This window comes from Panicum virgatum, chromosome 5K (genome assembly GCF_016808335.1).
Source record: "Panicum virgatum strain AP13 chromosome 5K, P.virgatum_v5, whole genome shotgun sequence".
NCBI classification, from domain to species: domain Eukaryota; kingdom Viridiplantae; phylum Streptophyta; class Magnoliopsida; order Poales; family Poaceae; genus Panicum; species Panicum virgatum.
This window is the reverse complement of record NC_053140.1, coordinates 45,491,158-45,518,836: the sequence shown is the minus strand read 5'-3', so window position 1 is coordinate 45,518,836 and position 27,679 is coordinate 45,491,158. Positions and strand designations below refer to the sequence as shown.

At 44.9% G+C, this 27,679-nt stretch overlaps 3 protein-coding genes and 1 pseudogene across 3 annotated transcripts; 1 reads left to right on the top strand and 3 right to left on the bottom strand.

The window, feature by feature from the left end:
* Positions 1 to 7,722: 7,722 nt before the first annotated feature.
* Positions 7,723 to 10,064, bottom strand: LOC120707766 (high-affinity nitrate transporter 2.3). The gene is made up of 2 exons (XM_039992771.1): positions 8,203 to 10,064; positions 7,723 to 8,172 (listed from the first exon to the last, which is right to left on the bottom strand). The coding sequence occupies exon 1, from the start codon at positions 9,757 to 9,759 to the stop codon at positions 8,221 to 8,223; it is 1,539 nt and encodes a 512-aa protein (XP_039848705.1). The 5' UTR covers positions 9,760 to 10,064; the 3' UTR covers positions 7,723 to 8,172; positions 8,203 to 8,220.
* A 3,860-nt stretch (positions 10,065 to 13,924) lies between these two features.
* LOC120710704 lies at positions 13,925 to 15,000 on the top strand. Its single transcript, XM_039996300.1, has one exon. It carries the CDS (start codon positions 14,268 to 14,270, stop codon positions 14,697 to 14,699), a length of 432 nt encoding a protein of 143 aa, XP_039852234.1. The 5' UTR covers positions 13,925 to 14,267; the 3' UTR covers positions 14,700 to 15,000.
* A 1,239-nt stretch (positions 15,001 to 16,239) lies between these two features.
* LOC120707765 lies at positions 16,240 to 19,685 on the bottom strand (annotated as a pseudogene).
* A 151-nt stretch (positions 19,686 to 19,836) lies between these two features.
* LOC120707764 (AP-1 complex subunit mu-2-like) lies at positions 19,837 to 24,162 on the bottom strand. The gene is made up of 11 exons (XM_039992770.1): positions 23,738 to 24,162; positions 23,496 to 23,645; positions 23,346 to 23,408; positions 23,086 to 23,262; positions 22,892 to 22,995; positions 21,242 to 21,349; positions 21,065 to 21,161; positions 20,872 to 20,969; positions 20,643 to 20,784; positions 20,440 to 20,562; positions 19,837 to 20,335 (listed from the first exon to the last, which is right to left on the bottom strand). Exons 1-11 carry the CDS (start codon positions 23,864 to 23,866, stop codon positions 20,237 to 20,239), a joined length of 1,290 nt encoding a protein of 429 aa, XP_039848704.1. The 5' UTR covers positions 23,867 to 24,162; the 3' UTR covers positions 19,837 to 20,236.
* Positions 24,163 to 27,679: the final 3,517 nt, after the last annotated feature.

Genomic DNA, 27,679 nt, shown 5'->3' with positions numbered 1-27,679 from the left:
TTTAGTACTCCATAGTCCATGCATACAAGATTTTCTTTTGGCGAAATTTTTACTGTAGAAACCAAACATTGCCTTTCTCTCTTTCTCTTTCATCTTCCTCTATCCCTTCTCTTTTTGTTGCTGCATCCAGCGCCTGCATCGCCTGGGCGGAGCAGCGGCGGTTGGGCGGGGCAGCGCGGGGACGGGGCGGCGGCGCAGCTGGGCGGAACCGTGGAGGCGGCGGGCTTCCCGAGGCGAGCTCCATGTGCGGCACTACAGCACGCTCGATCCCCGGGCACCTCGACAGGGTGGCGGCGGAGAGCTCGTCTGGGCACTCCCCCCAGCTACGGCGAGCTCCACCGCCCCGGCAGCGGCGATCTCCCAAGGTAGCGGCATTTTTTTTCTTTTTTTAATTTTGGATGTAAAATTTTTTACAAAACCTTTTTCTGATTTTTGATGGAAAACTTTTCCACCCAAACTTTTTTTATTTTGGATGAAAATGTTTTTTCTTCAATTTTTATCTCAAAATCTCTCTTTCAATTTCTTCTCACCAACTTTTTTTCAACCTCTCTTCAACTTTTTTCTTTGGAAAATTTCTCCCAAACATTTTATCATAAAATGACAAAAAAAAGTTACTATAAATGGAAAAAACGGTAGGAATATCGACTGTGTGGAAGGCTCCCTACGGTCGCCCCATAAAATAGCGTGACCCGGTTGTAAGGATCACCGGGGTGTCCGACCCTAGAGGGGGAGGGGGTGAATAGGGTCGCTAATTCGCTTTTTAACCTAGGGCTCAATCTACTTGCATAAGATAAACCTAACACATCCTACACATGCTAGTTATGACTAAGATTTATCTATGCTACTCTCTACTTACCCCAAAAGACTTGCAACCTATAGGCTATAGCCAATCCTAATCAAACTAACTAGGAAAGTAAAGGCACACAAGATAGAATAAATGCGGAAACGTAATACGGTAAGTAAAGAGGTAAGGGAGAGAATATACAAATTCCTGTGAAGACACCAAGACAAACGATTTAACGTGGTTTGGTTAGGACACCAAGTCCCTCCCTACGTCCACGGCCACTTGTCCACCACGAACAAGTGTGATGCCGAGTCTCTTCGCTTGATCACCGTCTTAGCGTTCGCCACCAAGGCTTCCGGCAAGCAAAGGCTAACTGACGCCAAGTCACCAAGACAAGCAACCGCCACCGTCTCTCTCGAAGCGTCACCAACGGCACCGTCTTCACTATCGGAGCTTCTCACCAAGAGGGGTCTCCTTCCCCGCACAAAGTGTCATTGCCTCTCCACACCAAGTCGGAGGGTCACACGACTAGTACACGGTTGCTTGCCGCAGCAAGACTTTGCTCAAGGTTGATCTCGCAAGATCAAGTCCTCCCAAGCACTAAGCTTCTCAAGCTCACACTTGCACTAAGCTATTCTAAGCTTGAATGTGGCACTAAACTCAATATGGTGGATGAAGTTGATGTTGATCTTCAATAGAACTTACAGAGTCTCCAACCTCCCCAAATGACCCGGCCTTGGGGGTATATATAGCCACATACCCCAAAAGGGCCATTGGAGGAAAGCTGACAGAAAAAGTACATAACGTCGGTTAAACCGACGCTCCTCCAATAGCCATCGTCGGTTCAACCGGTGAATGTAAACTGCCCACTGAAAAACTATCTGTTACTTGTACGGGCAATCAACCGACGTATCGTCGGTTTAACCAGTGAATGTAACTATCCCCTGATTCCCGAAAAACCAACTCTCTGGACAATTACACCGACATTCTCTTTTTCTTCATCACCGGTTCAGCCGGTGTCCCTCTGTGTCTGACTTCACTTCAGCCATTGCACCGACGTATGTCTTTTCATTATCGTCGGTTTAACCGACGCAAAACCCTAGCCTCAGCTTCTGGGTCCATTGCACCGGTGAGTGCAATTTGCTCATCATCGACTTAACTGGTGATAGCAAATTGTCTCTGTCTTGTTTGTTTTGACGTGATTTCTTCACGGTCTCTTCAATTCTTATCCTTTGGGCCTAGCTTCGCCTTCCTTCTATTTGTCATCACTTGAACCTAAAAGCCTGAGGATATCATCCAAACAATCGCATTAGTCCAGGTGTTGTGTTGTCTATATAAATCACCAAAATATTATATTGAAATGTGGCATAAGAGGCAATTTTCCCTACACCAGTAATTAACCATCTTTGTTTCGTAGTCTTTTGTACCTGTCACTCTTTTGTTTTTTATTTTAGTATAATCAGTAGGGGATTACCCCTCCCGTTTCATAAAAAAGTAACCATCTATTGACATTGTTAATGCATTATTAGCACTTATTAAATGACACTAACATATTTCAGTTAATATTAAGGGGTAATGAGGTAAACTAAGAGTTGCAAGATAATAGTTGCACGTAATAAATGTAAGTGAAAAGTCCAGTTTAGACCCTTAAATTATCATTAAAATTCAATTTTTAACCTTCAACTTCAAAAGCGGATAACAAAGACCATATAACTGTTGAAACCAGACAAATTTAGCCCTTTAGGTAGTTTTGAAGGTGATTTTCCATTTTGTGAGAATTAAAAATATTTAATTTTAAACTAAAAATTTATAAATAATTCATTTTAAATAAAAAATACGAAATGAGCACAAATTTTTTTCTAAAAATATAACCTATCTAATGGCACAATACTTTTCAGTTATTCATCTCTATTTTTTATTTTCATAATTTTTGGTTGCTTATAGTTATATCTATTATTTTTGAATAACCAAGATTCAAATAGAGCAATAATAGATATGTTATATATTTTTATAAAAATTGGTACTAGTTTCAAAATTTTCTAATTTAAAATGAATTAGCTTTGATTTTTTGGATCTATCTAGAATTTGTTTAATTTTTTAAAAATACAAAACCACCTTGGAAACCATCCCTGAGGGCCAAATTTGTCCGGTTTCGACAGTTGGATAGCCTATGTTATCCGGTTTTGTAGTTGAAGGTTGAAAATTGGACTTCTGCGATAATTCAAAGACGTAATTCAAACTTTTCTCTAAATATAATGATAATATTTTTTTATATTATATCTCATGCTACCCGTCCTTATGCGAGCAACCGGATAGGCTCTTGGGACGGCCTGGTTTGTACGGACAGACAACCCAGGCTGTGTTTATTTCCCCTCAACTCCTCCAAACTTTCCATCACATCGAAATCACATCGAAACATTAAATATAGCAAATGACTCATGCATGGAGTACTAAATATAGGTAAATAAAAAAATTAATTGCATAGTTTTGATGTACGTTGCGAGACGAATATTTTGAGCCTAGTTAGCCTATGGTATGACAATATTTATCACATACAAACGAAAAGTGCTACAGTTCTTTTCGCAAATACTTTTCGCATCCTTTTTGCAACTAAACACAGCCCCAATACCGGGATCTTGCATTCATTGACCAGACTATTGGGAGGCACGCCGCCGCAAATCCAGGTCCTGTTTGGTTTCAAGTAGCACAAGTAGCACAAAAATTTTGACCAATAATTAGGGGTATTAAATAAAGATAATTTACAAAACTAACTCCACAACCCTGCGCTACTTTGCGAGACGAACCTAATGAGGCCTTTGACCGCACGATTAGAGGATGGTTGTTGTAGCATCAATGTAGTCGATCATCGATTAATTATTGTCATTAGATTCGTCGTGAAAAGTTACACCCATCCGTGAAAAGATTTTGCAAATAAACTTCGTTTAGTACTCCATGCATGTGAGATTCTTTTCTCGAAAATCGTGTGCGTTACATGTGCTACGCAAACCAAAGAGGCCCCAATTTAGCACGCGGGCGTCAGATGGCTTCCTAGCGATCGATTTCCCATTCTCACTGCGGCACCACGCGACTCGCGCTTCCTTGCGTGGGTCCTTAGCTAAATTCCTTTCCTTCACGAGTAGTCCACGTGAACTGCAAAGCAATACAGAATACAGCATCCTCGTGAAGGCGGCCGGCATCGTGGACGTGGGTTTTTGCTTAACTTTTTTTTGTCATAATCTTTTATCCAAATATTTAGGCACAACTTACGAACCTAAATTTTGTTACCGTACAACTTATAAACATAATGATTTTGTCACGCATGTTATGCACATAATATATTGCTTTTTTATGCATAACTTATGAAGAGAATTTTGGAACATAAATTATGTGGTTTTATATAGATATATTGTAGAAAAGTTTTTATATAATATTTTTGTTCTGTAAATTTTAAAATGTTTTTCACATATTTTTTATATAATTTATGCTTGTATAAGTCTGTGTTATATTTTGTTCATATAGTTTTTTTTTATATTGAACGATAAAAGAGAATAGGATTATGGTGTCCACGTAGTGAACAGAGTGCGGCATCTGCACGAGGCGCTCAGATGCGTCAATGGGTCAAAGTGTGCAGACGGAACTCACGGAAGGAGGCACCGGCTTGTATAGACTGATTGCCTGATATTAACGGAAAACGACAAAAGAGATAGGGAAGAAAAAGTGGACCGTGGAGGTTTGTCCGATCGATTGCTAGGAGCTGTCCTGGCGGACGCGCGCGAATTAGAAAACGCCGCAGGCCGCTTCCATGAGAGCCAGGCCGAGTTCGTCCGCGAACCAATGTGTATGTTATTTGTGTCGTTGCTGGATCCATCACTGTCGCATCCAAAACTCATGTTGTGCCCGGTGCCCCCGTCAAGTGTCAATAGTAAACTCCTCACTGTGTAGAGATGCGCGTCCCCAATAATCATTCATCGTGGTTGTTTGTTGAGTAGAGTTGGAGTGAAGTTAGAGTGGCCATGTTGATATTCAAATCCAACTGGCCGGTTTTTTTGTTGTTGTTGTTTAGTCTAGTCTGAGTGTTGTTTCTTTTTTTAAATATTTAATATAATCGACAGCCCTCTTGTCTGGTTTGTTAAAAAAAATTAAAATTCACAAGCAAATAAAATTGCAGATACCAACCTGTAAATTTACGAGTTGCAGGCATGTCAATTATTTCCTCTTGGCACTTCAGAATCGGGACGAGCGGTGGACTGACATGTTTTAAAGCTCACCGATGCCAAGTAAAACTGGCAGTTAATTAGGAAAGAGACGTCTGATGCTTGAATTGTGTCTGACAGAGTGGGAATGCAGAAAGTCCAAACATGATCGAGCTTTTGGCATCAGCTGCCAGAGTGCCATGTCAGTCCCATGTGTCAAATCGCCCGTAAGTAAGCGGGGCCAGGCACCGTGTTTGCCTGTTTGGACCACATATGCGAGTGAGCCCCCTCGCCGAGAAGCGTACGATTATATCCCACGTCGATCTCGTCCACCTTCAACCCTTTGTTTAAAATTTTATACTATTTCTTTAAAATAATATTATATTTTAAAAAAAATAGTATAATATTTTAAACTAAAGAGAATTAGAGGTGCACTTAATGGTTATTTATTTGCACCTTAGGGTCCGATGCTATTTCTGATCAACAATGGGGATCTTTTTGGAAATTTACGTACGACGACACTACCTACCTTGTACACGGCTCGTACTAGTAGAGTTGTACAGTATGTCAACAACATTTGTTGTACCTATATATATTCTGATTATTCGTGTCTTGCGCACAGTGCCACGACAAAGACGTTGGTGGGCTAAATCATTCGAGATACTAGGGCCGCAACTGTGGGATGCAATTCCTTCTTGGCCGCGTCTTGCCACTGAATTTCCCATTTATTGGTCATCCGATGAGGCGATTCCTTTTTTTTAAAAAAAATCCTATGAGGCGATTCGTGGTTGCCTCTTCCTCCCGTCTTCTCCTACCTCCATCCAAGCACGCGGCGGTGGCGGCCTGTGTTAGTAGTTAGAGGTGTTAGAGTTCTAGGTTCGGGTTTGGACTTTAGGGGCATCTTAATTAGCCGGATGGGCCGACACGGCAGAGGGCGCGGTGTGACGAGGTAACGAGCGCCGCTCGTCAGGTTGTGGTCGATGGTAGTAGACTAGTAGTGGACAAGGCTGGGACCGGGACATTATATTGTTGCCGAAACATACACTTAATCTAGGGCGCCAGATTAACTGTGAAGGAGGTGACGATGGAGGAAGGCGCAGTTAGGTGATGTTGGGATCAAGAGCTTGATCGCCGAACAGAGGATGAGAAATTAAGCTTCAGACAAAGAAGAGAGTATAGAAGGGACAAATTGCACAATCGTAATTGCACCATGAACCTCAGAATGTTCAACCCCGTACAATGTTGGGTGGGAGGGGGTATAAATACCCCCAACCTTATTACAACATTCCAAAAACACCCCTCCGATCTTTCCGGAGGTCGAGAGATTACATCAAGGGTATTTGGTAATTTCCCTAGGTAGGACAGTCCGACTTAGATACTCCTACCCGGATCACATGTTTCATGATGTCTGGCAACCTTCGGGGAGAACCTTCGGCAGGCCTTGTGGTGCTCCGCCTCTATCGCTCATCACCTCCGCGTCGCCCGCCGTGTCCCGAAGGTTCTGGATGTCACCTACGGATGCAGAACCTTGACGAGTTCTTCGAAGCTTCGCCGATCGAGAAAGGATGTCACCCCTGTTCTCACCAATCAAAGGAGACAAAATGATCCTTTATGGTTAACGAAAGTTACAACCTTCGGCGAACCTTCGGGTACCGCCACCTTCGCGAGGGGGCGATCCCTAACAAGGTGACATGGACGCCCGTGAAGGCTGTGATAGGAAGTGAGGCGGACAGTAACGGCCGCGCCCGTCAGGCACTGATGGCTGCTATTAGGGTGACGAAGCATAACGCGGGAACATACGTTACAGTTGTGGAGTGATGCCGACAATGAAGAAGACAAGCATCGGCTAGAGATTGAATAAAGATAGCTACATGGGCCATGGGACTTTTTTATTTCTAGGCCATGGGCCTTACAAGATGAACATAACCTATCTTCAGCAAGCTGCATCTTACTATTATTCATCCGATCATCAATCCAACAATTACTCGAATCTATTATCTTTTCTAATAAATTATTCACCTCTATCATAACGAAAATAGACTAAAGTAAACCCCTGTATCTAAATTATCTACCTCTGCCATTATAACAAAAATCTAAAGTAACCATATAATCTTTGCGTAAATTACATCTACGCTATTATAAAAATAATTCAAATAACCATATAATTTTTTAGATAAATTATCAAATTATTTTATATTAAAAGTTAAAAATAACCCCTAAATATGAATCTAAATTATATAAATATTACTATAATTATCAAAATATTAAAGTGCACCAATATAAAAATCTAAATTACTATTTTTATTATTATTAATATATTATCTATGTTATTGTTTATATAAAAATACTACCACAATATGTGTCACCATATATTCATGTATGATTGAATAGATAAGAATAATAATTCACAAATAAGTGGTTCAATTAAATATATATCAAACACAAATGGAGGTGTGATGCAAAATAAAATCTATTGCAACTAGACAATGATAAATATATATTGTAGAGTACTAGAGTATGTGTTTGAATATTTAATATATGAAAGTTGGCATGAGATAGATAATTATAATTATTAGCTATAGCCTTATTTTTATATTAATACTAATTAGTTTATGCGGGAGCACGAGTTGATTAGACTAGTAGTATCAGAATTGTAGTGTGATAAGTATGTTTTTTGATTGTTTATTGACCTAGGAATACAAGAAAGGTAGTTTTTACATATAAGGAAACAAAGAAAATCACCCATCAAATAAACAATTCCATCTAGTATTACGCTCTTTGCCGAAAGCGTCACAAACTTTTACTTTAAACAGAAATGAACACAATAAACAGTAACACCGGACTTCTTTAGCAAGCATCATACATAGGAGGATTGGGGGTATATATGTATGGAGAAAACAACCTTTAATCTATTTATACTCTTGCAAGCATCTTGTTTTGTCACAAATAAACAAATCCCTTGTAGTACCACTCATAATGCATCTCTCTTTGCCGAAACTCGTCACCAGGCCAGCTTTTTCTTCATCAATCATCAAGCAGAAATTACCTACCACACGGCTGCACAAATACACAGTGAAACAGCACACAACCAATTTCAAGGGTGACCGGCAGTGTGCCACCACGAGTCACGGACAGTAACCATCGTTGGAGATCGCGAGGGACCTGCCCTGCCCCTGACTATACGATACGATACGATACGATACGATACGATACGATACGATACGAGCAGCAGCACCAAAGGCATCACTCGACGGGGACAGTGTGCTTGGACTGGCTGCCCGACCTCCCCCCCTCGCGCACGCTATTCTCCGCGAAGCGCACGCTGCCGGTGTTGTACCCCTTGTCGCGCTCCTCCGCCGTCCACTCCCGGTTGTAGTAGTCCTCCGCCGTTGCCCCCGGGCGCGGTCCCACGAACATGCCGCCCCACTGCGGGAAGTAGATGAGCGTGACGGGCAGCGTGCACGCGATGATCATGAGCCCCATGTACATGATCCCCGTCTCCGTCCTGTACTTGGACCCGTGGAAGAAGATGAGCTGCGTCAGCACGGCGCCGACGTTGCCGCCGCCGCCGGTCATGCCGGAGATCAGCCCCAGCGACCGCCGCGACACGAAGGGCACGATGCCGAAGGTGAGCCCGCAGGCCGCCTGCACGAAGAAGGAGAAGAGGATCATGACGGCCACGGACGCGCCGAAGGAGTAGTCCACCACGCCCAGCACCACGCACAGGACGCCCCCGACCGTCTGCACCACCCACAGCCCCCACAGCCTGCCGCGCATCCCGAACCGGCTCGACAGCCAGTCGGAGAGGAGCCCGCCGCCGGGGCGGGAGACGATGTTGGCCATCCCGAAGCTGGCGGCGATGAACCCGGCGGTGCTGAGCTTCACGCCGAACCGGTCGAAGAAGTACTGCGCGATGATGTTGTCCACGGCGAGCTCCACGCCGAAGCAGTAGCCGTAGGTGAGCGCCAGGATCCAGCCGCGGTAGTTGGTCGCGGCGTGGCGGAGCACGTTGCCGAAGCTGTCCTTGTGCATGCCGCCGGACTTGTGCAGCTTCCGGTAGTTGCCGTCGGGCATGTCCTGCCCGAACGCCAGCACCGCGATGGCGGAGCACGTCTGCATCAGGCCCGGGAGGAAGAAGGCCACGCGCCACGCCGTGAACGGCGTGCTCCCGACCTTGCGGATGGCCTCGAACACCAGCGGCATGAGCAGCTGCACGGCGCCGCCGCCGAGGTTGCCCCACCCGCCGGCGACGCCGTTGGCCCACCCCACCTTGGGCGGCGAGAACATGGAGCTCATCCAGAACTGCGTGGACACGAACGACGCCAGCGAGAAGCCCGTGAAGAAGCGCACGAGGAGGTAGGACGACGCCGAGTCGATGATGGCGGAGCAGTAGACGGCGGGCGTAGTGAGGAGGATGATGGACGCCGACGCGAGGCGGGGCCCCACCAGGTCGCACGCCGTGCCCATGGCGACACGCGCGAAGACGGCGCCGGACACGGACGCGATCCCGGCGTTGCCGATGTCCGTGGCCGTGAGCCCGAGCGTGTCGCGGATGAGCGGCAGCAGCGGCGGCGCCGCGAAGGTGGAGAGGAAGCAGCAGAAGAAGGAGAACCACGAGAGGTGGAAGGCGCTCATGTGCGGCCTCGCAAAGGAGAAGAGCCAGAACTCGGTGGCCTTGTTGTCCGAGTCCACCGGCATCCGGAACCGCGGCTTGGGCGCCGCCGCCTCCGCGCCCTCCACCTCCATCGCCATCGCCGCCGGCTTCAACTCCCCCTCCGCCATGCCCGCCTGCTTCTCAGCGTCTGGCAGTCCTGCTCCCTAACTCACTGCCGGTACGTGGCTGGCTGGCTGCGCTGATGCCGCGGCGCGACGAGTATATATAGCGCGGCGGAGAGCTCCGGTCGCGGCGGCGCGCGATGGTTGGGGACGGCGAAGGGGCAAATAAACGAGGAAACGATTAAAGATTTTGAAGCACGAGGTGGGGCGATCTTACGGTGCCAGTGAAAGGCCGGCGCGCGCGGCCGCGGGGTGCTCCGTCACCATTGCTGTCGCGAGCCGCGGCTCTCCGAGGATGGGGAACTTCCCTTTTGTTGGAAAGCAGCGAGCTGGTTGATGTCGCTGTCGGGGCGAACGGACAAGCGGGGCCTGGTGACCTCTGACCTTGGAGGAGGGCCACGTCACGGCAGTTCCTTGGGCCGCGGAACTACCTCATCAAGCTCCAACGCTTCTCGGGATCCGAGAAATCCTGTTGGCGAGGGAGGAATTCCTTTGAGGTCTGTGGTGGATATTCACCATGCCGCACCGAGCTGAAAGTGCCGTCTCGTGCAGCAAGCAAGCATCAACGCTTTTGTGTTACCAAAAGAACCTTTTTTGGAAACTTTTTTGGAGGAAATCTTTTCATATACTAAAACACGATGGGATGGATGCTGCTGTTGTGCTGCTTGTCTCTTGTATTGTAACGTCCCGCCTTCCTGAGGACCCCGCTTACATCGCACACTTCCTCACTCGTACACACTCATAAAAAACTTTTCGGTCGCTCACCCATCCATAAATTGCTCCAGGCCAAGCACGCTTAATCTCAGAGTTTTTTGGGATCAGTTTTCGGAAGAAAAAAAAAAGTTGCAACTTATTAATATGGGTATCCTATTAATCCTATTAAGTTCTGGATCGGAATGTCACATGTATCTCCTTCTAAACCGGGTTATTCTTTCAAGAAACGTTACATGACACGGTGGTGTGACTGGTCCTATAATGGATAGTACTTGTTCTGCCTTTTCTTTTAGGATTATCACTTGTTCTTTTGTTTTCTACGTACTTGTCAAACAGTGGGATTGGAGCTAGCCGCTGTTTCGCTAGAAACAGGTACTTGCGTCCAAATGACGTCTAAAAAGGTAAAAAAAAAATGAAGAAAATCTCACAAGTAGGTCGGAGCGGCAATTAAAGACGCTAGGCTATTGGTGGTCACACCAATGATACGTTTGAAAAGATCAAACTAAGTGGCTTTAATTTCCATGGGCCTACCACAGCTAAGATTATGACAGCCTCAAGACTCCAGCATATACTTTTTGGTACAAGGGAGGGGGAAAAAACAGGACACCAGCATATGTATACTTATTCCACTGGGATAATGCTTCACCAAATGAAAATATTGCACACAAAGAGTTGGAGATCCTCCTACTGCGGGTTGGAAACTACGTCTACGCGTGCGCATAGTTGCAACAACGCATGGACAGCAGGCAGCAGAGAACTCTTTGGTTTTGGATTTACAATTTTACATGAAACAGAGTCCAGGTTCACCGATGCAACTGGACAAGCACGGTATAATCCTGGCACATATGGCTAATCATTAATCAACTAACGCTGCGTTTGTACATATGCAAAATGACATTACGGTTTATCTAACGTGACCTCTGGGTTCTGAAAGGGCAAGCAAAACTACTGAAAACAATCCTGAGCAAAGAGCTGCAGTAGACGAGTAGACACCTTCTGATTGGACAAAGCTTTTCTCCTTAATTCGATTCGATTTGGAATTTATTCACAACATGGATACAGGAGAGCACATCAAAATCCTCGAGCTGCTTCAGCTCTAAAAAAGCGCAAAAGGTTTAGCTAGACACAAAATTAACTACTGTAGTTAGGAAAATGACTAGGTGATCCGCCTTGCTGTTTTCTGTTTTTATTATTTGATCTCAACTATTCTGACATCCTGTTTGATCTGGTATTACATCACCATGAAAATATCCAACCTTTATTTCGTTGTCTCAGAGATAAACGAGGTTTGATGAGATGTACACATTTCCTAGGATATTTGTTATGAACCATTGACTTGAGCTTGCTTCGAATAACAAAAGAGTGCTATGAACTAGGGTCCAGTGGTTGCCCAATATGTATGTAAATAGACAGGTAAGCTTGTAGTACTGGATATGAATTTAATTTCTTTTGAGATTCTATGGAACGGAGGCACCCAACTCTGTATTTTTATCTCAAACTAGCAAATCAAGATTCTTTTGCACTTGCAGCAACTAGCTAGCAGCCAAGTTAAAGTAATAGCTGTGCCACCCCCGCGGACTGCGGGGTTTCGTCAGAACATGGCGGATTCTCCTTCTCCATCTGACTTTGAGATCTCGCATAATTAACCTCCTTGGCTTTCTGCTAATATATATAAGGGCAAGTGATCACGGAATAACTAATGTGCTTGACCTCTTCAGAGTTAGATTCTGATTGATACTGGGCACAAAAAGGAACAGAGGGGTTATGAAACTAGCCCACCACACATCACATGCATGCATGGATGTCATGGATCGATTTCATGCATGCATTTTTGGAAATGATAATTGATATTTGTTACAGATGCCACCATCAACCATGCCTGATCATCCTGAATTTAGTTGAGCATTGACATAATATGTATCACAGTCGCCTAGCTTGTAGTAATTCATTTAGTTCCTGAATTCGACAGATCAATGCAAACTAGTTGTAGTATTTCATTTAGTTCCTGAATTCGACAGATCAATGCAAATTAGTCTTCCAGACAGCTACCCAAGATTGCTGTTCACAGGAATATGATGTACTGAGATGCAGAGGATATTGGACATCCAGTGGCGGGTAGGAACACGGATTGATCTTTGACGAAACTGTGTGCAGGTTGAAGAAAACGGGCTTGCCATGGTCTAGCAAATCGGCTGGTTCGACATGCAAGCGGCCAATTTGCGGTTTCCATTGTCAAAAGCATCATGCGAGAACAGTAGGGATGCAAAGTCCCACCTTTTTTTTTGAGTCATTGAGCCGATCCAAACCTTGATAAAATGAATTAGAATGGCATGCTACATAATTAGATTGAGAGAGAAAATAAACTAAAATGACAAATCAAAAAACATCAATGGTACCTACTTGCATCCCTATAGAATAGGCATGCACGCGGCTCTATCCATCCGTTCTTTTCGAGACTACTCTAGTTCAGACTGTAACTATTTGGTTCAGGCCTGATTTTTCCTGTCCGCATGTCCTGTAGCGACAAGGTTTCCTCTGGATGTTTGTGATAGATAACAACAGCTAAGACAGATATTAGTAGACGCCAACTTGCTGCTGCCAAAATGTCAAACTTCGCCTCGAATGAATCCAATTGGTTCCTAGTTGCCACTGCCCGGCCAACGGACCCGATGGGGATGGCCCCGGCCTTCAACTCCATCGTACCGGTGACCACAGCAGCTGAACGTGGCAATTCGGTTGCCAGCTGCGGAGTTCCTGACCAATCCCCTGCTCCTAGATGCGTCACTATTACGTAGGTTAGTTTAGTCAATTTTCGATGGTGTCCTTGCTCTGACCTACGAAGATTCAAGATTCCGTTTCAACACTGTTTAGTATATATCAACTAGTAGAGACGACTTTGATTTTGTGTGTACTCCTAGTTTAATCTGTATTTGATCTGTGTTGATGTATGTGCCGGCTGCCTAGTGCCCTAGTGGCAGAATCTTGCAGCTGGTTTAAGTAATTCTGATGATACCGTAAAATAGAAGATGCTTTGAAGTAGAGGAGCTGTCTATTGGATCAATAGTACTATTAACCTATCTAGAATTTCTTTGGAGCCAGAAAATGGATCAGAATGTAAGTATGATCTTGTCCCGTTGCAATGCATATGGGCCGAAGAATGTTCCATGTTTTTTTTTTGAAAATGGCAACTTTATTGATTTCCAGAAAGATACGAATGTTTCATGTAAGTTTTTCCTCTGCTCCATATACACCAAGTAATAATTTGCCGAACCAAATGCTAGGGTGGACGGACCTACAATGAAGGCTGGCCAGCCAGAGCAACCCAAAAAAATTTACGGCCAGTTTTCACTTGCAGTCAATACCACACCAGCACCATTTTTCCGGGCACGAACGGCTCCCGTTTATAGCCCTCTCCCAGGCCCTCGTCTCTCTTGTTTTGCTGACGCTCATTCCTCATTTCCAAGGACCAAGCAATGTTCCGATTCCGGCACATTATCGCCGCTCTGATTCTAGTCGCCGCCTCGGCGGCGTCTTTGAATTCCGTCGGTGCCCGCGTGGTCCACCCCATCGTCTTCAGCCCCAGCGCGGCCGCGGCCGCCCCCGCCTCCGACGGCCGTCGCCTGTTCGCCGCCGCCGGCCACGATCAACTCATGGCGCTATGCCAACAAGTAGAGCGCTCGATCGCGCGCGCGCGCACCCACACCCACGAAGCTTTGTAGATCAGAGATCGACGAAGTCCATACCAATGCCATACAGATTGCATTGCTTACATGTGCATGTGTGTGATGGCATGCGTGTAGATGCACTACAAGACGCTGTGCACGACGATGGCGACGCTGCCCGGGGTGGCGACGCCGGAGCAGCTGCTGGACACGTCGCTGCGGATCACGGCGGTGAAGGCGGCGATGGCGGCGATGAAGCTGGACGCGGCGATGCGGTCGGGGGGCGACATGGGCGACGGGATGGCGTCGTCGCTGCAGTCATGCAGGGAGAGCTACGCGTCGCTGGTGGACTCGCTGAACAGCACGCGGGACACGCTGAGGAGCGGCGGCGGCAGCGCGGACCTCATGACGGAGCTGTCGGCGGCGGGCACCTTCTCCGCCGACTGCGAGGACATCTTCGACCAGCGGCCGGAGCTGCGGTCGCCCATACCAGGGGCGCAGCGCCACATCAGCCGCCTCGTCAGCAACTGCCTCGACCTGGCAGCCATCATCAAGGAGCAGCAGCCATAGCTACACGCCTAGACAGACACGTGTGGACATCTGCTAGAGTACATCAATTGCTCTCTGCTTGTACATTTGCCATGGGGAGGTTCAGTGCGCAGTAGGTGTCTTTGGGACTGAAGAAATGAAACACAATTGTAGTTGGAGAACATATCAGGTATAAACCAATCTCTTCGTGTGAACCATGCAAATTTCAATCTGGGCTATCGGATCAACATCCAAAGAGAGGCGTAGGAGGGTTGGTTTGCACCTGATATATTCCCATTGTAGTTGAGGTGGGACTATCTTCTAACCATGGAGAGGAACCATGAGGAATGTGAATGTCGTATGTTTGTGCGTCCGTGTATGTATGTGAATGCCCACCTGTTTATAAAAGCCAAACAAGAAATGAGGAACTAGAAAGCATTTAAAAGCGCGTGCTTTGACAATGTTGGCAACTGCATATATTCTAACAAAACAAACGCTGACATTCTAACTTTGTGGGTGCTCCGGACAAAGGTTTTTTTTTTTGAAGAAATTGCGGGTGCTCCGCTTTGTCATTTAAGGTAGAGAAGAGAAGGTTCAAGGTTCAAACAAGGTTGATATTACATAAAAGATTGACAACTCGAACTCTAAAAAGTACTGACTAAACATTAAACAAGGATAACTCAGGTTTTCCAGACGCTGCAGTCCTACACTGCACTTCTTGCTTGATCTCTTGCAAAACCATGATCTTCTAGTCAAACACCCTTCTGTTACGTGCCTTCCATATATTTCAAGCGCCATATATCATCATGGTTCAGGGGCGAAGCTAGGCATATACTTATTGTTGTCAGTTGACAACGATAATTTTGTGTAAGATCAAAGAAAATTACTGTTATGTACTGTTTATTTATGGAGTTGACACCGGTGTGCAAAGGAGGTGACACCGGTGGCTCCGATGGCTAGCTCCGCCGCTGTCATGGTTGCTTCGAGCCTTCGCCCACCAATCTGCGACTTCCATATCTTGAGTCGGCAAGTGGATCAAGTTGTGCGTCCAGTTACCCATCATCGCCCAAACTTGACCCGCAAAAGTGCAATGTAAATTGAGGTGAGCTGCTGTCTCCGGACAAAGGTTGGTTCGCGAGTTGTTGAGTTACTACTGCCGGTTTGGCAGCGAACCGATGCCCACCGGCAGCCGCTGGAGTGATCGACCGCTATCCTTGGGAGATCCAATTCTCAGTACCAACGCTAAATCTAGTTTCCTTGTCAGTACCATTAAGATGCATGGATTTTAATTTCCTTTCTTGCAGAGTTCCATTAAAATTCCTTGCTGACACTGGTTTCCTTGTCCGATTTATATTTCGTCCAGCACGTGTCCTTCCCTGACATGCATTTTGAAATCCGCTGTCTTCAAATCAATATTCATCAAATTATCGATTTCCTTTCATATACTTCATTTCTATCTCTATCCCTATCTCCACTATTTCTAAGACATGCAATGATTCCTTGATCCGTCAATTCGGAATCCAAACTAGATCCGAACAAATCAATCGAAGTCTTAATCAGAACCCGAACAGATCAATCCGAATCCCAATCGGAACCTAGGCAATCAATAGATTGCGCGGTCACGACACGGTTTGTACAAGGAGAGAGCAAAAGGTTGGTGGCCCGATGTAGATCTGAATAAAATTTATCCGTAGCAACACACGAGCACTATGCTAGTTAGCTATAAAATTACCAAATTTTGGTGTCAACCCCTGTTCCTGCAAAAGAGGACTGAATTCATCCTAGATAAACACGGGTTTGAAGCTAGCTTTGGCGGCATCGTCCGCCCAGTCCAGCCCTGCCCACCACTCGGCGACGCACCGCACCACCGCCGCCGCCTTCGGCCTGGCACCAGAGAGGCTGCCCAGCTTCGGGCACCTCCTCACCTCCAGAACCTCCAGCGCTGGCAGCGCCAGCGACGCGCCCCCTCCCCCTCCAGCAACCAAGCTCTTCAGCTCCGGCAAGTTCACGAGCTGCACGTGGGTCACGTTCGGGAACGCGCCGCGCGCCACCGTGGCGTCGTCTGACGCCGCCGCCGGCTCGTCACGGACTATCAGGGCCTCGATGCCGGTGCAGGACCAGACGTACACGCGGCGAAGGGACAGGAACGGCTGGTCGCCCCGCCACACGACCTTTACCTTGGGAAGCCGATGCAGGACGAGCTCCTGCAGGCTGGGCAGCGAAGCTCGCCGGCGCCGGCTGCTTCCTTCGTCCACGCTGATGGTCACGTCTTCGAGATTGGCGCAGCTGGAGATGCGGAGCCACTGCAGCGCGTTCATGTTCGCCCAGAGCGCCCCGGCCGGCAGCCTGATGCCCCCCAGGCCTTGGCACCGGGACAGGTGCAGACGCCGCGTGGAGGCGCCGAGCTGCGCGGATGCGGCGAGCCTCCTGAGAGCCTCCACTGTTTGAAGCGTGAGGTCCAGCGACCGCAGCTGCCAGAGTCTCTCCAACTCGTCGAAACTGGCGGCGCCGGTCGCCTCCCAGTCCGCGAAGCTGGAGTACATGTGAAGCGCTCGCAGCTGCAGGAGGCTGGAGATCGCCCCGCTGGGAACGGCACGCAGGCACGGCGTCCACGAGAGCTGTAGGAACCTGAGCTCCCCGAGCGCCCCTACCTCCTGCGGCAGCGCGACGAGGTTGGTGCGCGAGACGTCGAGGTGCTGCAGGTCCGGCAGGGCGGCGATGCCCACGGGAAGCCGCTCGATCGCCGTGTTGGAGAGATCCAGCACTCTCAGCCGTGGCATGCACTGGAAAAAGGCGTCGGGGACCTTTGACAGCCTGTGGTTCTCGCAGAGAAGCAGAGTCAACAGGTCAGGGCACGACGGCGCCGGCGGCAGAAGAGAGATCTGGTTGTGCATCAGCGACATGCGCCGTGCTCTCCTCCACCCCTCGACGTCCGGTACTTCGGCGAGGCCAGCGCCCGGCCGCACGAGCCACCGGCTCGTCTCCCTCCCGCACGCCGACACCAGCCAAGCGATAAGGAGGCGCACCACCGGGTGAACCCTGATCTTGTCGGCGTCGTCGCCTCTCTCCAGCAAGGAGGCAGCCTCGAGGTTACCAAGGAGACTGTAACCCCTGTTGTATGCCTCCTCGGGGTTGCCGAAACCATCAATGGCTTCCTCGCCGATGCAGTAGTCGATGACCCACGTCTTGGAGATGTTGAAGCCCGGCGGGAACATCGCACAGTACAAGAGGCAGGTCTTGAGGCCGTCATCGCAGAACCGGTCGTAGCTGCTCTTCAACGGGGACAGCACGTCGTCCACCATGCCGGCGACCTCCCAAGGCCTCCTGCTCACGGCCATGGTTGCGTGCTTCCACTCCTGCACCGTTCGCTTGCTCGCCATTGCGCGAGCAACCGTGACGAGCGCGCAGGGCAAGCCCCCGCAGTTTTTGGCCAGCTCCTCGGCGTACGCCTGCATCTCCGAGCTTGACCCGACAAGCTCCGCCCCAGCTGCTTTTCCTTGGAACAGCGCCCATGAGCTCTCCCACGGCAGGCACTCTACTCTCATCTTCTTCCTGACATCCATCCGGTCGCACACCTCCTCGTTGCACGTCGCCCATGTGCCATCCTGGAGACCATGCCATTGTGGAACGCGTGGAGCAGGGTTGACTTCCCCACTCCAGCCATGCCATGGATGCCCACCATGCTGTGACACTATCATCTTGCATCAGAGCATACATCTCTTCCAGCATGGGCTCCCTTCCGATGCACTCGTTGCCCGGCATCTCCATGAACAAGTTGGAGCATACCTGAGTGGCCACCGTCTCAAAGTCACCTTTGCTCTTGAGGCTGCGCGCCAGCGACCGCATCTCACCGGCCCTCTTGCTGATTTGGTAGGCGGACCAGAGGCTCCATGAGCTCGGCCGGCTACGGAAGTCATCCTGGATCACCGTGGCGTCTCTCTCCAACGATTCCACGGACTCCATCCACCACTGCAGCTGGCTCGTCGGCTTCATCCCCTGCTCGACCGCGATGCTGACGCAGCGCTCCACGTCATCCCTCCTGCTTCCCAGCTCCTTCATCTCCCTTGACATGGCACTGATGAAGCTGTCGCAGGACAAGACATACTGGAAGGTCCTGGAGAACAACTCCGTGAAAGGGCCGAAGACAAAATCGCACAAGGATCTGATGAAATCCATGCCCAGGAAATAACTGCTCCGGCCAATTCAAATGATGCAAAGGAACGAAACAAAAAGGCAGAGAAAATACGCCCAGGAAAGAAAGGGCCGATTCAAAGGATGCTGAGGGAAAATGCAAAATGAAGAGGAAACATGCCCAGGAAAGGAGGAGGGTTGGTCAATTCAAAGGATGCAGAGGAAATATGCGAGAGGATGTTATGCTTCTGCATGCAGCGTCTCTTCGCTATTACAAAGAAAGATTTTCTCCCAGCCTTCCTAGCTCCCACAAAGGAAGTCTCTACCACTCTTCCTACAGAAAACATAATCATCAGGACATGCCGAAAACATATTCCCCTAGACTTCAGAAAACAAGCATTGACCCACCTAATGAATACATCTAAGCAACCTCTCAGTATTCCTGCAGGAAATCTCTACCTATCTTCCTACAGAAATCTTAATCAACGGAACATGACAAAGACATCTTCCAAGTCTACCGAATACATCTAAGTAACCTCTCAGTATTCCTGCAGGAAATCTCTACCTATCTTCCTACAGACAACTTAATCATCAGAACATGACAAATACATCTTCCAAGTAGACTTCAGAAAACACGCATTGGCCCACATTTTTTAACCAAAAACAGTGTGACAGGTGTACTTAAACAACAAAAATATTTTAAAAGTACTTAAAAAAAAGTTCTGAGTGGAAATTTCTTTGGATCTAGAAGGGGACAACAACAGTTCAATGTCTATAAGATGGGTTCACAATATGAAATGCATGTTCAGCTTCCTTGGATGAAGCACTCATAACTCTGATCTCATTGCACACTTGACCTTTTATGGTACATGCAACAAATGGTACAATAAGGATTTGGCGTAGCCCCTTGCCTCCATTTATACCAAACAATGCCAACATGGCAAAACATTTCAAAATAAAAAACAAAAACCATTTGAAATAAACTAAGTCTTCAAAAGTTTTGGTTGGCTTTCCTTTGTTTTTCCATGGCTACAATAGAAGAGCAACATAGTTTCAACCTACAGTTCAGAGTTGCCACCCATTTATGACAAGATGTGTTTCATCGAACTCAAATCAGCTCAAATTTTCCGTGTAATACAAAAAGAAACAAGTCCAAGTTTGGTACCCACAAAAATAAATCAATAATAATACAAGTGAACTGAAAAGTGAAAGTTTCCTTTTTCCAAAGCTATACTTGATGGGTAACTTACAGTAACCATGGTAAGGTGTGCCTAACAAGATGAACAACAAACCACAGAGGGGGGGGGGGGGGGACCTTGTATGGCATTTAAGGAGAAAACTTCCATGCTACATTCAATGCCAACTGATGGCAGGATATAGGGCAAATATGTGTCTTCAGGGTCTTGCGGTATCATCAATGTCTTCCAGCAGCCAGAAAAGAGAGTAGCTCATATAAGTCTCAGCTCATATTCGCCGGCCATTGTAATGTATCTAACCCAGGGAAGTGCCTGGTAACCACTCTTTTCAATTATCTTCAGATACCGAACCTGCATAATACACAGGATAACGAACCATTCACAGACTGAAGACTCCGGGAAAACACCACAGATAGAATATTAGAAACACAAACTACAAACATCAAATGTATTACCTGAATGCCTGATACGGTGAAATATGGTATCTCAAATTTCACTCGTATTGGCGCCTTCTTTTCTTGGGCCCCTTCTTCCGCTGTTATGCTAGGAAGACTAAATTCCGCTCTGCACATGTATTCCTAGAGTAATAGCTTCAGCACATTAGCACACCTCGTAGTAGCAAAGAACAGAATCAAAACAAATTTCAGGTACTAGTTACCTTGCCACCAGGAAATGATTTTACTTTCCAGACCATTGCATCTCTCTCAGGGGCATACGCAGCAGAACCCATTGAAGTTCTTATATTTGGGTTTGTGGCATCTGAAGGAACAGGCACTTCAATTTCAACATTTGTTGCTGTGCTGCAAATGCAAAACAAGAAACCCATCCTTTGAAATAGCCCACACCTGTAAGACATGCAAATCTTGCTATTATAAAACAGCGCTCACCTCCTTTCCTTGAACTGACTCCTTGCCTTCACCATGAGTTCTATACGGCTTCTAGAATGCTTTTCAATTTGTGCTTCTACCCAGATAAGAGGTTTCACCTGAAGGATATCCAATGAAGATAGGCATGTGAAAAATGACCAAACAAAGGCATTTCACATGTCTAAAGCATACCATAGTTGATCAGGAAGAGAACCTGAGTGCTAAGCCTGTACGTCATTAGATCAAAAGACCCATCAGGAGGTACGAAAGATATAGTTCTATCATTCTCAAATCTAGCCAAACGTACACACCTGAAAAAGAAAAGGGAGAATGGTCATGCTTAAGTAGTAATGCTGGTTTGGTAAACAAAAGAGCAATGCCATTTGCTTACTGATGAAATTTGATATCATCAAGGTCTATTGCTTTTCCTTTAGTTGCTCGGCCTTGAGCCTCCAAAAGAACCCTATCATTTAAGCCAAGTTTGCACTCTGGCATTCCACTGTTTCAAAATATATCGTTGTTAGGGTTTCAGATTAACAGATGGTAAACATATCTGAATGCAAGGAGAACACTGATGGTAAACATATCACGTGTAACAGCATAAAATGATTAGTTCAAAGCCTAGTTGACAGGTTGGCTTTCAATATTATGAAACAGAATACATCAAATTCTGAAAATCAGTAAAAAAATCATTCAAGTAACATACTTCTTATTTTTAAAAAGTAGGCCAATAGTCTCCAGCTAATCTCAAAGTTTTAAAACAGAAACACAACCAACATCTATTAACTGAATACCATACTGATAAGAATCCGTTGCAGTACGAACATTACAAGCATAAATAATGTATGCGCACCTTATAATTTCTCTCACATTGCTATTCGATAAGTCATCTCTCTATCTGAATACTGGATGTGCAATATACTTAAATAAATTATCGACCTCACAGCTAGCCAACTTCCTCTGTAGTATACTCAAAACCTGGTAAACCACATCTAACCCTTCCTTTTGAAGTTCTATCGTTAGGTAGTGACTGCTGATTGGGATTTCAATAGTTAACTTGCTTCATATTCTTTATAGCACATCGAGTTCATTTACAAGTATGTACGTGAGGAATAAATTTATACCTATTCAGGAGGAATAAAATTTATAGCTCTAATTAGACAACATATATATCCCGAACATAATAGTACATTTCTGCTAAAGTAAACTTTCAAGTCGGCACAAACAACAGCCTTAGCAATGAAATTTTATATTAAAAAAATAGTTAAAACAGTAATTAAATTTCAGCTCTACAATATAGTTGCATTATTGGTGCAAGCCCAAGATATTCATTGATGCTCTCTATGAATTACTCAAGGCTTACATGGTGTGCCTAAGTATAACAAAACCATCTATAGCTTGTAAAGAAAGTAAAAAAATGAAGAGTCTCGAAAACTATGAATTCATGCAACCTTTCAAAAGCAAAGACACCAAAATGGAAGCAATTACTGTATGATAAAAGTTACAAGCAGGTCCATCAAAAGCAAAAGTGAAGTAAAATAACATGATACAAGCCCCAAATAAAGATTGAGCAAACTAGGTAGTAAGAAAATTAACTGGAATCAGATCTAGTAACATTGGACACGTAACATCCTAACAATTTAAAATTTTCACAGGAGACCCTTACAGCCCTCACTCTGGTCCAAGGTGAAGTGCTGTTCATTGTAATTGGACCACTCTTTTACTCTCTTAATACAAATATACGCAGCTCTCCTGCGTGCTCGAGAAAAAAACAAATTAAAATTTTCATACCTATCAATCACTAATCTCCACATCATAACAAAGAGGGACCTTATCCCTATCCAGCGTAAAATCAGTCAATCTTCTACAAATCCTATCAATAAACCGCTCGCTAGTCTGAATAATGGTATTCTACAAGGGATTAGCTAACGAGTGACATAATTATATAGTCGTGAGATCACATGATCAGCAGCTTTTAGTCTTTCGTGTTTAGTAATACGGTCTCATAAATCTTTGTCTGCAAAGGAGAATGCAAACTCACCTCAAATATGTTCTCATCTTCAGTGCCCCAACGACATCTGATCTCACAATCTGCCCATTGCTGTTAACTAGAATGTTAACACTCTCCACCACATCCAAGAAGACCTGCAGAAACAAAGTGTGGTGGTTTGTAAAGTACTATAACAGAACTGTCTGCCTGCATCAAAAGGGACGGTAGATAGAAAATTAACATACTTCGTTCTTCTTGTACCGGATCCCCTCACTTCTCCATGACACAGCATTTGTCACAGCCATGGGTGGCCTCTGCGAGACCTCCATCCTGTACGCATCTGTCTTGATGAACTCGCTCAAGATCTTTGCCTCCGTGTATTGCGGGTACCCAAAATCCATCATCTCATCAAGCAACTCATACTGTACACACAAAATGGCACCCTATCGTGTCAGTTCCCAGCAACCTAACATCAAACAGAAGTAGTGCTTGAGCATTTGCTTACCACGACGACAAAGTTATCTCTGAGCGACTCCTCCTCCAACTCCTCAAAGTAGTGCTTGAACACCTGCACTCACGCCCAAGTCGCATGAACGAACCGGGCGCTACAATGTCATCACCATATCTCAGCAAACAGGGAGGCAAGGGCACGTACATCAACGACGCGGTGAAGGAAGAGGAGAATGCTGGCCGCGTTGCAATTCTGGCGGGCGGCGGTGAGGAGGAAGACGTTGCTGTGCTGGATGAACATGTACGTGACGCCGGCGTCGTCGTAGACCACCGGCGAGTGCACTTCCGCGTCGTCCTACCCATTCCACAGGAACTCAGCACCACGACCGAGCAGATCTCAGGAGCAGACAGCAGGTGAGGCCCGGGGGGCGCTGATCGGTCACTTACCTCCTTGTCGAGGAGCTTGGTGAAGAAGCGCTCGGCCTGGAGCGCGGAGACGTCGCCGCGGTAGTCGCGCCAGACGAGGACGCGGCCCTTGATGTCCAGCAGGAAGAGCGCGGACACCGCGCCCGCCATGGCGGTGGGGGCGATCTCGTCCACGCCTGCCCGCCGGATCTGGATCTGCACGCGCCGCCCGCGCCTCTCTCTCTCTATCTGCGGCCGGCGGCGGCCATTCGGGAGGGGCGCGGGGGAGGGGGGCGTCCTCGGATCTCGCCTGCCGCACCGGCACCCGATGTGCTCGCGGCGGTGCGGTGCGGTGCGGTGCTGCGGTGGATCGGAGCCGCGACGCAAGGATCGTGAAAACGGAAGTGGAGAGGGTGAGGAGGGGGCAGGATCCAGGTGATGGTTTTCTCGCGTCCCACTGGACGGTGGGGCCTGGATGATGTCTGATGCGGATCTGCTCTTTAACTGGTTGAGCACTTGCTGACCTACTCGAGGCAATTCAGGCAGATGCAGCATGTACGCACCATGAATCCTAAGTCCTCACTTGATGATGTTTTCCGGTTATGAGATAAATGAAATGTTTTATATAATTTTATCTGTACATGTTTGTATCCATGAAATGAGTGGATGTGATCACCTGTTACGGTGTTACCAATAAGAACAGGAAGTCCGAAATCTTTGATGAGGACAACTACTGCTTCTTTTTTAAGAGAGAACTGTTTCTACCATGTGATGATAATTACTGCTAAATAAGCATCCGAGTATAATATAACTAGCAAGGTGGCCCGCGCAAATAGCGCGGGTAGCTAGATATTTGATATCTATATATCCTATATAGATAGCACCTACTAACTATTTCTCTCTTCATGCAAGGTGTCCACATCATTCTCTATATATCCTATATAGATAGCACCCACTAACTATTTCTCTCTTCATGCAAGGTGTCCACATCATTCTCCACTAAGTGTCCCACTAAATTTCAACTACCTTATTAATTATAAAACATGTTCATGTCATCTCTACAATATGCAATACTTTTAGTCTTTAATTAACTAAAATAAAATCATATACATACGTTATTTTTTTCATCACCTATTCTTCTATAATCTATATATCCTATATAGATAGCACCCACTAACTATTTCTCTCTTCATGCAAGGTGTCTACATCATTCTCCACTAAGTGTCCCACTAAATTTCAACTACCTTATTAATTATAAAACATGTTCATGTCATCTCTACAATATGCAATACTTTTAGTCTTTAATTAACTAAAATAAAATCATATACATACGTTATTTTTTCATCACCTATTCTTCTATAATGTGATCAAATATTATATCGGTGTTTTTTCTTTTAGCTTATCGATTTTTACGAGATTCAATAAACAAGAAAATGTCCATATGATCTCTACTATGTGCAATACTTTTAATCTTTAATCTATTTACATAAAGTCATATGCATACTCTATTTTTGCAATACTTTTAATCTTTAATCTATTAAGGTAAATACTCATATACATACTCTATTTCTTTGAGCACCTATTCTTTTATAATGTGATCAAATATTCTATTGACGTTAGTTTATCGATTTCTACTAGATTTTGATAAAAAATAACATGCAAGTAAAATTCATATCAACTATATAGCCTATATAGATGACACCTACTAAAGTCATTAACTCTATTTCTCTTAACATGCAAGTTATTCGCATCATATAGGAATCCATTATATCAAATGTCACATCAACGTCCATTAGGACCATCTATTTATGTTTTCCATCGATTTTTTGTGTGAATGTTGCCATGCAATCATCTTAATTTTTCTACCTTCAAATTTCACGTTAAATTTAAGAAATCCCGCAGCAACGCGCGGGGTATCACCTAGTTTTCTATATTACTGCTTCTATTCTAAATTATTAGTCACTTTATTAGATACGTATTATCTTTGTTCTAATTGAAACTAATCTAATTCAAATTAAATTTATAGAAAATAGTAACTAATAGAGCTATTATATATATATATTTGAATGGCCTTGGGTCTATCTACCCCCCGATCTGTCCAGAGCTAAGGGGACCCATTCCCATGGCACTGAGAAAAACCAATAATATTATTTCCTAATGCAATACATTTTGACTTGAATAGCACATGGATGAAAGATAGATTTCCATATCTTTTGTGAAAAATCTTTGACGTTATAAGCTTGGTCTATTCTATTTTTTTATTTCTAATTTAGCTATTTAAATATGGATTCTTTAAATTAATATGAACCTCTAGATCTTTATAAATCTAACCGTTTAAATCCTTCTCTTTATTAGGTTAACATGAAATTTATCTTCAAATAAGTCTAGACTATTAGATCTTCATAAAATCTAATTGTGTAAATCCTTTGCTTTTTTAGATTAACATAAAATATTCTCTTCGAGTTAATCTAGCCCGTTAGATCTTCATAAAATCTAACAATGTACTCCTTCCATATAGAAAATAGAAGACTTTAAGAATAGCAATAGGATCTCCAAAGCATAACTCTGACTGCTTATTTTTATAAAAAATATTTGATCAAAAGTGATATATGTATATTTTTATGAAAGAGCTCTTTTAAAAAATCTATTCATATGGCTTTCACTTTTTCAAACTCAATAACTTAAAAGTTATTCATGATTTATATTCTCAATGTTTGACCCAGACCTTATCCAAAACAACATTCTTTTTCTATACATAGGGAGTATATTCTTATCTTTTTTAATTAATGTCAGAATTTCTAAATCCTCTCCATAAACATAGTGACTTCTTTTAATACTCTCGCACAAAAATAATGGAGTCTTTTTTTTAGATCGGAAACAATAGAGTCTGAGTGTAATAAAACAATGGAGCCCGAGTCTAATAGGAAATAGGAAATACAAAATTTTAATCCAATATAGCTTTTTATGTGATATAGATTCTTTAGAATAATATAGACTGTTAGATCTTCATAAAATTAAATAGTGCATTTCTTTTAATTAACGTGAGAATTTCTAGACTCTCTCAGCAAGGTGGCTTCTTTTAACACTATACTTGTTATTTAGTTGATGCATTCCTGGGGCCAGTTGTTTGAGAGATCTGGTTGAGAAACAATGGAGAAATTCTTTCGGCTAGGAAGAACTATGCAAGACAAAGTTAATTGTACCAATTGTTTTAGCGTTCTATTTATATACCGAGCGTGAGAATATGCGTGGCAGAGGCGGCCTTGGACCTGAGGAACCAAACTTTGATGTATTTAGAAATGGACATGTTTTATGATGTGATCTTTCCTTATTTTTTTAATCCTGCCTAGAAACATAAGCAAGCTACCTTTGTTTTTTATAGTCCTAGTACAATTCTGCCTTGATCGTCCTGCCTTTATCGAGTCCTAGCATGACCCTGCCTAGAATCGAACCATGCTATCTTTCTTGGTTAATGGAGTCCTAGTTCGGGTGTCCGACTACAATAGCAAATACACAATTTTTTATCGTGTGTGGATATTTTTAATATAATATGCAAACGTGGGATAATATAGACCGTTGGATCTTAATAAAATCCAATGGTCTAGGTTCTCCTTTTTTTTAGATTAACGTGGGAATTTCTAGACTCTCTCGGCGAACGTGGTGATTTCTTTTAACACTGTTGTATTAAGATAATAGATAGATTTGTTGGAGTGGTTCTAGCTATCCCATTTTAAGTCTTCGATTCACTACGAGTGCTCATAATTTTCAAATTTATTCGAAAAAATAACGATGTTATTCTCGCGTTCCTAACCTTCAAACATTATGAAGGAGAACTCTGTTGTCGAAAAAAAATAAAAGAAGGTGATGTATAGAAATTTCGTATCTAAAAAGAAATGAAGAAGAGAGAGCTAACGTTTTGTATAGAAAAAGACGGCCCCATTTGGGCTCGAATGTGCATTGCTGGTCCTAATTTTGTGGACAAAG